Source organism: Bremia lactucae, linkage group LG11, assembly GCF_004359215.1.
Source record: "Bremia lactucae strain SF5 linkage group LG11, whole genome shotgun sequence".
Classification (NCBI taxonomy): domain Eukaryota; phylum Oomycota; class Peronosporomycetes; order Peronosporales; family Peronosporaceae; genus Bremia; species Bremia lactucae.
The window spans coordinates 911,454-921,047 of record NC_090620.1 but is presented as its reverse complement, the minus strand read 5'-3'; the positions used below and the strand labels follow the sequence as shown (position 1 = coordinate 921,047).

Here is a 9,594-nt window from a genome sequence, read left to right as displayed (position 1 = left end):
CTATACCTATTTATGGATAAGAATTCAGGATATTACTTTATAAAGTAATATCCTCCAAATATTATCTACCTTTTAGATAATATATTAATTAACAACCTTTAAGTGTTAATTTCATGTAACGATACACCCCGTTACAAACATGGTGATCGAGACGGGACTTACGCTTACAAAGACTCCGCTCCAGAAGATTATGTCTTCGCTTTCGGGCAAGACTCATGGTAATGATTCTCTTCAAGACCTATACCGCGCTAGAAGATCGACCAGATCTTCAAGCTTCCTGGTGGCAATCTTCGCATGAACGTGAAGTCGAAGGAAGCCTATCTGCAACACGAACGGACGAAGGGGAGCATCCTCGGTGGTGACTACATGTCAAAGGTGCTTGATATTCTCATAGGCAAGTACTTCATCGAGATTTCCAATGTCGAAATGGACACATGGATACCGCTTTGATCCTGCAGCGCTTTTTCCTGATTGTATCAAGTCAGTGTTTGACACCTTTCGCGATGAAAACCTTTCGACCAGCATCACGTCTGCAACTTGGCGTGTGTAATTTTTGTCAAGTTAATGTCCAAGTGCGTTGATAATGAACGGCAATATCTATGACCATGTGTTGTTTGAGAAACAAGCTGCACCCGGGAAACTGAGCGCCGTCCCTTTAGATTTCGCTCACTTCACACATCGACTTGGGCGCGACTGACGGCGTTTTTTCGCAGTCTCCGCCTGGACCCGAGCCAGACCAGCACAACACCAAACGCAATCACTGACGCATGCGCAAGGTGCAGCTGCACCTGCGCAATCGGTGACGGTGCATAAGAAAACCTCGATCCAAAAGGCGGTTGAGCTTGCAAAAAGAAGGAGCGGCCAGCTTCAGTACTATGCTCTACAATCCAAGCTGCCCACTGCTGATCAGCTTGCGATAAATCCAGGGAAAACCTCGAAAGCACAGTCGAGCTCGACTTTAAATGGTTGTATGAGCAAGTTCACTCCCACAGCCAAAAAAAGCCTGCATTTTTATTATTCAACCGCTCAAGTGATGTATTCTCTGCTCGTTCCAACAGGTAAAACGCTGTCGGAACGCGGTAGACTTCTCTTAAATGATGGTCAAACAATCCGCGCAACCGCTTAATGGCATTGCCACATCCAATTCTCCAGATGAACGAGGCCAAGTTTAAAATGAGAGACTTGACCACTGACGAGCAGTTTGGGGTCCGCCATCAGATTCTTCCTGTGTGTGTTATGTTGCGGTCAGTGTCCGAGACAAAGCTCGAGACGGAGTCGAGAGATTCGCGCTGCTTGAACACATTAAGTAGTGGCGCGATGCCAGCAGGAACTGTTAGCGTCACCTATCTCGGATTCCCAGAGCTCCAAAAAGTGAAGCGCAATCTCGTGCGGATTTGTTAAAACATTTGCACTTGGAATCACGACTCTCTCGATCCAGATGCGCCGCAAATTCGTGTCCGGGTTCAAAAAGGTGCTTGTCGATTTTTCGTCGTATGCAATCTGGAAGCCAAACGCAGCATTTTGGTTGTATTGGCCCGACTGCCGTACCATCTCTTTGACGTTGCGCATGGCGACGTCAAAGATTTCGCGGACTTTTCCATTCGACGACACATTGTACCGTGCGGCGGCCTGATCAAGCGTGGTGCGGGCATCTTTGACGGCCAACGTATCATGTGGTTGGATCTTCTTTTGTATATCTTGCAGTTGTGTTTCATGTTCGACTTCCACGCCTCCAGACTTTGCCAGGGTTTTCGGCTGCTCGAACGTTATCCTGAACGATCTCGGCTTCATTCTTATCGTCGAGACGACGAGGGGGTAGTCAAACAAGTACTGCGGAAACTTCCAGTAGCCACGACTGTGAAGCTGCGTATCTGAGCGGAATCAGACGCTGTCAGGAAGGTGATCGCCGGCGTGCGTCGGCGCAAAGTAGTTTAATCCCTTGTAGAAGCTACTGCAAAACTGCTCCGACATCAAGACGCAGTCTAATTTGTTCTTCGAGGATGCGGACCGGTGAACACATGTTATGTCGAAGGGGATGCGCAACACATCAACAGCACCTAGTCGCGCCAGCCACTCGAGACAGCTGGAATGACCCGCGTCGTAGCGCTAGGCAGAACTAGAAACGTCGAGTCGCGTGTCAAGGATTGTATTCAGATTTTCCAACACAAAATGACTAGCATTGGGGTTGCAAACTCCTCTGCAGCCAAGCTGGAGAAGAATTCTTGTGTCTCTTTGCTGTCCATAGGCGCATACATTGTGCACGTGTATAGGAAATCCCTCGTCAAACACTTTCACGACGATATAGCATCCGGCGACGGATGGATCCAAGACCATAACAGCTGAGTCGAATCCATGGAAATTAGAGCGGAGGACCGTAATGACTCCATTGCTCCGGGTGGGTTGTCGCCAAACTTGATTTTTTTAAACACGGTAGCAAGTATTATAAGAGCAGGCTCTCGTTTAGGATATGCCCGTCCTTCTTGATGCCGTTGGTGTGCACATTAAATTACTCTATGGTGTTGATCGTGAGGAAATCTTAGCAACGAGTGGCCAGTCCACCTGCCATCATCACAATATCATCGTCCACAATTAAAAGATGCAACACTAAAGAGTCAGGTTGGTAGAATCCGTCAAGCTTTCGAAGTTTTCTAGTCTGTCCAGGTTGTCCAGAAGAGGCCCTTGCCACTGAGCCTCGCACCATTGCTGCATACAGTGAGCACCAAGCGTGGAATGCAATAGCCAATGGAAGATGTTGTGGTTATGGAGCGGCGTGTGATGCTTTGGGATATATTCGACTGTTGACCCGTGATATACTGTATCCATTTATCGTTAGAGAATAAAGTTAGTGTGATCGACATGAGCATAAGCTCGAAAAGGTCCAAGTCTTTGGATGCACAAGGCAGCTCCATGATCACATTCGACGACGTCCACCATGTGCGCACATCTTGAACATATCACCATGCTTGGAAGGTAGTGGTGTTTTCATGTGGGCTTTCCACTTCGTATTGAACGTGGAGTCGTGACTTGGCCGAGTCTCACACAGCACCCGATTGATTATATGCAGCTGGGCAATTTCAGCGATCTCCTTGACGTTTCCAACTATTTTCAGTGACATTGCACAGTTAAAGTGAAGGAGAAGTAGTCGCCGACTTGGCGTTGTAATCGGGATTAGTAGCGTGTTCGAGGAGCTGGCTTACACCGCCAAGATCAAGAAAGTGGCCGAAACACATTCTCGTACTCGAAGTGGCCAGATCGATGCTTGACGATAAGAACAACGCACTATTCAAGATCCTCCCTTATTGTCTTGCGACTCTAGACACAGGTAGATGTGATGCTTCTCGACGAACTAAAAAGACTCGGTCGAAGTCGTCATATATCGTCGGGAGGCTTCACTACCACAGGAAGAATCTGATTAACCGATCCTGGTGGTGTAGTGGTCCGCCACTCCTTTCAGGACCGGGAGGTCCCGGGTTCGATACCCGGGGCCGACTAATCCTCCAAAGCATAATGGGAGGTGGTCTTGTCCTGTGCACCCAAAAAGGTATATGATTAGAAATACAAAAACTAACCAATCATCAATTGAAGGTCAAGTCCGGTGTACTTGACGCTGACTTGACATCGCTGACGCAATCTGCCGCATGAAAGCAGCGTCGTCACTGGGCGTGAACGTGTTGATTGCAGGATTTTACAAGCTTGTACCGGACTTATTTAGTGGATGTCTTGCAGTTGTGTATTCGGACCGTCTTCGGCGTGAAGAATTATTGACGTCACAACGCAAGTCAGTTGTTGTTCTACTACACAGAAGGGAGCACGCGTTGAACACAAGCAGCTACCGTCCGCGCTCGTGCCATTCGATGTCATAGTGCTGTCTAAGACACTAGCTGTTGTGCCTTTTAGCACATTTACGCTGTAGGCTGTCTAAGACGCTAGCTGTTGTGCCTTTTAGCACATTTACGCTGTAGTGCTCAGCAAAGTCCAATTTGACTCATCTTGAGCAAATGATTCGGTTTGCTCAAGATGAGTCAAGTTGGGCTTCTTCGGGCTTATTTGGCGATGCGTGTGTCTTCCAGAAAGTTTAATATATGCATCCTTTAAAGCAGTAGGCTGCACCCAGAGTTTTTTTTTACTGAAATTGACAACAGGAACTCGTTCCGCAGAACAATTGGCTTTCAATATCAGCAGTCATACCTGCTGATATGGTGTTGCATTGCACTAAAACACGGAGGAAGCGTGCGGTCTTATAGTTACTTGTACTTGCAATAGATAATATTTTAAACTCGACAGAGCAGAATGTTTCTAAAATTTACCGAGCAGATTGCTTTGAATTCGACAAAGCGTAATCAGATTAGAAAGGTCACCGCTCTAGAAAGCAGACCCAACTTCGCATACTACACCATTGAAATAGCAGGTGATAACTTCACCTATAAGTGATAACAATTCCAAAGGAAGCTCGTCACCGCTTCCATTTTTTTTTACCATGTGGCTAAGGAAAAGGGCAAGTCCAGTAGCGATAGTTCCATTCGCCTAACAGACTGGACATAATTTCGTAAGAAATCTATTGATAATTTTTATACACTAAATGAGACATCGAACAACGCTTTAATTAAACTACCCAAATTTTGGTCGTCTACTATGGCTAACATTATTTGTTCTTTGTTTTTTTCGATGTACATGATGAAATTATTTAAGGTTAGATCGAAGTTGTAAAATATCCCCTCGACTTGTTCGGATAAACCCAGAAACCACTCGCACAGTCACTATACAACGACAATCGTTTTCGCGTTGGATTTGTAGCAAATCTGGAGAGATTTAGGAAAAAATGTACCGTCTAAAATAAATACAACTGAGCAGTTCTCCCTCTGATAACTTGTAGCCTCCTTCCTATAGGGTACCAAAAGTTATTAGTTATAGAATTTCAAAAAGAAATAAATTAGAGACGATAGAATGATCACGGCGGACGTCTAATCTTATAAGATAGCGGGAGTTAGAAGATTTCGAGGGATAATCTATCAGAGGGAGGACTGGTATTGGCAAAAACGACAAAAGTGTGATTGGCCAAACGTTTAAAATAGCTGTCATGATGTGTCGACTTGTCCACAACTCAAGCAGCCACGTATCTCAGGAGCATTAAACAATTTGCAAAACATGGCCATAGGAGAGACGCAGGTATTAGAGCACCGGGCTCTGCTACCGACGGTAGTTATTAAGACCGAGGACCAACCACACAAGTTACTGGGAATTTCATGTGTGGCACTATCGGCTGTGTGCTTTAGCCTTACGTCTACCCTTATCAAGTTTAACACGTACTTCATGACGTCAATGGAGGCCATTTTCTGGCGCTCTTTTGTCGCCATGGTGCTTAATTATGTAAGTGTTTGCAATCTACGATTGTAGAAATGTTTGCCTAATAAATGAAGTTTATTGTCGGTGTTCATCTACAAATTACAGGCGTGCATACGGTACAGTGGCAAGACGCTGTACGTTGCCCCGGCTGACCGAGCGATGTTGCTTTGTCGGTGCGTGGCTGGCTTTTCGTCCATTTCTTTTGCGTTCTACGCAGTCTCGCAAATGGTGCTTGCTGATGCGAGTACCCTCATCTTCACATCGCCTGTTTTTACCTTCTTGCTGGTAATTTTTCCATTTCTTTTGTTAAGGCGTTTCTAATAGTCGATGGATGTCCTAAAGGGAGCCTGCCTTCTGCGCGAGCATACCGATATTCCCAGCTTTGTATGCGCCCTTTTATCGTTTTGTGGATTGGTCTGCGTCGTTCGTCCTGGATTTATCTTTGGATACGACCACATTACTGCTCACACAGATGGCTCGTTAATCGCCATCGGCTCAGCTTTACTCGGTGCGATTGGTCAAGCCTTCGTCTTTATCTCGGTGCGGAAACTCAAAGGTATACACTTTCTCGTCATCGTACACTACTTTCTGCTGTTTAGCTTCATTGGATCGCTTATATATATCACTTTGGTGCAACGGGTACGTTTTTCGGAAAGGTGTCTTGTTGTAGCATGCAACCCCTAAATTTTGTTTTTTCGGAGCAGGCATTCGTGACGCCTTCTACCACTGGCGTCTGGCTTGCTGTCCTTGGTAGCGGCGTGCTTACATTTGCAGGCCAGCTGCTACTTACGAAAGGTTTTCAGCTTGAAAAGGCCAGCATTGCTTCGGTGATGCGCTATTTGGACGTGGTTTGCGTCTTTATCTGGGACTTTCTGCTGCTAGGAGAGAGGATTAATTGTTGGAGTATTGTTGGTGCAGCGATCATTTGCACGTGCGCTGTTGTGATCGCGTTGCGCAAGGCTCACTCAACGTAACAGCCTTACATAGTTTCAGGTGACAAGACTGATAACGCTGATCAATGATGCTTTTTATTGTTTTAAAGCCGAAATAACGTTGTCATTTACAACCGCTTGAGGCTTCCAATCAGGATCTGCATGGTACTTATTGACTCCATCCTTTTTTATTGCATACTGACATAATTAGGCGAAGACGTCCACTTGTGTAAGCTACGCCACCGTGGACACCACCGGAAGTCGGAATCGAAGAGTTAGTGACAGCCTTGTAAAATTTCCAATACCAAACAAGATACCCCTGGAGTTGCACCGGCCGGCATTTTGAAAGCACCAACACAGGTTGGGCTTTATCTAAGTATGTTCCACCGGAGTTTCCATCGTCAAAGCTATGAAGTTGGTCATCTATGAGCTTGTCTGTGGTCAAGTTGAAAGTTACTGTCAAGGTTGTACGAGGGACACCAGTCCAGTAGATGCCACTAAAAGTCATTCTGCCGCTTGTTCATTGACAATGTGAGCATTCGATGTAGCCAAAATAGGCAGTGGTCTGAACATAGTCCCAGTTGGATTGACTGCCTTGACACTATTCGCACGGTCGTTTACAATCGCGGACCCGAGTATATTTACGGTGGCAAACAAGGCTATGACATGTGCGCAGGATATATGAAAAACTGCGTCGGCGTCGAGACCCCGATGTGAATAACAAAATGACGTTCAAAATACTGATCGCCGATTTGAAGAGGAACTCGGCAATCTGCACCACTGACGGCTATGACTACTCAAGCTGGTGTCATCGGCTCAGTGTGAATGCTGGGTCATAAAGCACAGCCTAACAGCTAGTATTAGTATCTTTACTCGCATTTCAAATAATACTGATTGATAAAGTCAAGAAAGTTCGAAGTCAAACGAAATCAGAAAACGGTCGAAGCGCCACTATCAATTATCGTGATGCCTTTTTACTTAAGGTAGTCGACTAAATGCTGATGTGTTATAAAATCCGCCATTAGTAAAAATCTTTCGAAATACTAATAACAGTATTTATTTACACAATCACCGTTTATGCGGCGGAATGCAACGAACAATTGTATTGTTGCAATCATCGCATGCTCAATTAGATAGGTCAATTTAACGATTTATAGAAATTTTTGATTGTCAAAATTTGCTACTCTACGGTTTAGCTGACGTTTTCGCGTATGGTAGTCGTCCTGTTGGAACGACATAGTAGGCGCCTCACCACAGAAAGCGCCTTCTTGCGAAAGCAGGCGGTGCTGGTCTGCGTGCTTAGGCAGCATAAGGTGGGATGGTACGTCTTGTACGATACCCTTGGCGCGAATATCCATCCACTTTCGAAAGTTCCAGTACGGTGCGCGCTCTGGCAACTGAAGCGCTATCCGCAAGGCGTTGTGCCAGTCGAGACGGCTCAAACGCTTGTTTAGCTGCATCATTTGCATCGTCAGGCGGACTGCCTCACGGGGGTTCTTGCGCTTTTCGTCATAAAATTCGATGGCTTCGCGATAGCACATGGTCGTCTTGCCCATTCGCTTAGCATTACTCTGTAGCATTTGCACTGCTGTCTCCACCGCACCAGCTCTAATGTACGACAGGATGATAGTCTGATAAGTAACCGTGTCCCACTTCATTCCATAACTTTTCATTTCGTTAGCAAGCGGATGCACCTTTTCGAGCTGATTAGTCTCTAGCATGGCAATAAGAGCAGCGTTATAAGCAAAGAGATTTAGTTCTTCTTCCGATTGGCGCGCCTTGTACTTGTGAAATATATCGAGGCCGTGTAGCCTTAGTTTCTCGCACTTAGCCTTTGCATGGGCCATAATTACTGCACCAAGGTACAAGCCGTTTAGACTATCACGGAGCTCATCAGACATGACATCGTACACATCGATAATCGTCTCCCACTGCTTGCCCTTAGCACACGCCGAAAAAACTGAATTAAAGATGATCGACGTAGGTTTATACCCTTTCTGCTGCATAGATTCCAAAGCGTCTAATGCCAGCTCCCACCTGCCAGTCTTACCAGCACAGATAGCGAGTGAGTGATACGTCGACTGCGTCATATCCAGGCAACGCTGGCGAATGGCTTGCAAGACGCCAAGCGCGCTGTTCACGTCCCCCGCGCGCGCACAGCTGTTTAAAATGTTGTTGTATATGATAATGTTTAGTTCCAGGCGATTTTTTATCATGTCGTCAAAGATCTCGAGCACCAGCTCGTGTTGGTTTGACTTGAGCGCCGACGATAGCGCGTGCGAATACGTAACAGTTTGTGGAATGTACCCATCGTTTCGCATGACCTCAAACACGCGCAGTGCATGCCTAAATTGGTTTTCCTTGTAGCAACGGCTAATAGCAATTGAATACGACTGGATGCGAGGTCGGATGCCTTGCTCCCGAGAGTACGCAAGCGCACGCATGCAATCGTTTGCGCGTCGTCTGGTGCCTAGCACTTCCACGAGAAAGGAAGAAACCTCAAGTCCCAAGCCTCGCCCATTCGCATGCTGTATTTCCTCAAAAATATTTAGCGCGGCTCGCCACGCGGCTCCGCCGTCTGTGCTTTCCATTGCGTGTGTGAGGCGCCTCATGTACTCGTTTTCAAGTTTGTCGACTGTCATGAGGCGCGTGTTTCGCGGCAGCTCATCCTGATGCGCATCGGTATACGTATCGCTCACATCATCCATATCACATTGCGATGCATCAATAGCTTGAGTCAGGAATCGCATGGCAAACGATGAGGGTTTTAACAACAAAGAGCGCGTGACTATTGGCCATAAGTATGTGCTAGTGCTCCTCATGCACAGAGAACGAAGTGCAGCACTGCATGGAACATTTAGCGGATGCCTCGATTTTCTGATTGCACGCCATAGGTAGCTTGGGCGTGTATACACGCGGCCGCGACATGCAAGCATAAAGATCGGCTACGCAGGAATGGGAGGCTCTGCACGACTCAGTGACAGGGAAATCAATGTTTGCCTATGCTTAACATAATTCTAGGATTTCACATTATATTAGTCAAAAAGTTGGTCGAGATTTAATTCGTGCTGTGCTCCCTTTCTCACAATACCCGTAGATCAGCCAAAAGCTTATATTATGGGGAGCGTCATGAGCATGGGTGGCACGCCCACGGGCGACAGAAACACCTTTGTGTCTCGCCTATCACCTGCTGACATTAAGAGCTTAACGGAAGGGCACCGTCGTCTTTGTCGCGTGGAATGCGCTCCGTCGTCGCCGAGTTCCAGTCCTTCGTCTTTGCTTCAACTCGCGAGCTCCTCAAATTCCAGCGGAAGCAGCA

The 9,594-nt window shown here is 46.5% G+C and overlaps 2 protein-coding genes across 2 annotated transcripts; one reads left to right on the top strand and one right to left on the bottom strand.

Annotated features, from left to right (window-relative positions):
- Positions 1 to 5,070: 5,070 nt before the first annotated feature.
- Positions 5,071 to 7,324, top strand: CCR75_003469 (uncharacterized protein). The gene is made up of 5 exons (XM_067961563.1): positions 5,071 to 5,367; positions 5,449 to 5,628; positions 5,686 to 5,982; positions 6,048 to 6,440; positions 6,493 to 7,324. Exons 1-4 carry the CDS (start codon positions 5,146 to 5,148, stop codon positions 6,315 to 6,317), a joined length of 969 nt encoding a protein of 322 aa, XP_067817765.1. The 5' UTR covers positions 5,071 to 5,145; the 3' UTR covers positions 6,318 to 6,440; positions 6,493 to 7,324.
- Positions 7,325 to 7,426: 102 nt separating this feature from the next.
- On the bottom strand, positions 7,427 to 9,025 carry CCR75_003470 (uncharacterized protein; the record flags this gene model as incomplete). The annotated part of the gene is made up of 1 exon (XM_067961564.1): positions 7,427 to 9,025. The coding sequence occupies one exon, from the start codon at positions 9,023 to 9,025 to the stop codon at positions 7,427 to 7,429; it is 1,599 nt and encodes a 532-aa protein (XP_067817864.1).
- Between the last annotated feature and the right edge of the window lie 569 nt (positions 9,026 to 9,594).

What these genes read in the sequence shown, in the direction of transcription:
- CCR75_003469 (XM_067961563.1), top strand. Translation starts at nt 5,146, where the DNA reads ATGGCCATAGGAGAGACGCAGGTATTAGAGCACCGGGCTCTGCTACCG. An exon ending in CTGTTTTTACCTTCTTGCTG is followed by an intron (nt 5,629 to 5,685) that starts GTAATTTTTCCA and finishes GATGTCCTAAAG; the next exon opens with GGAGCCTGCCTTCTGCGCGA. An exon ending in ATATCACTTTGGTGCAACGG is followed by an intron (nt 5,983 to 6,047) that starts GTACGTTTTTCG and finishes TTTTCGGAGCAG; the next exon opens with GCATTCGTGACGCCTTCTAC.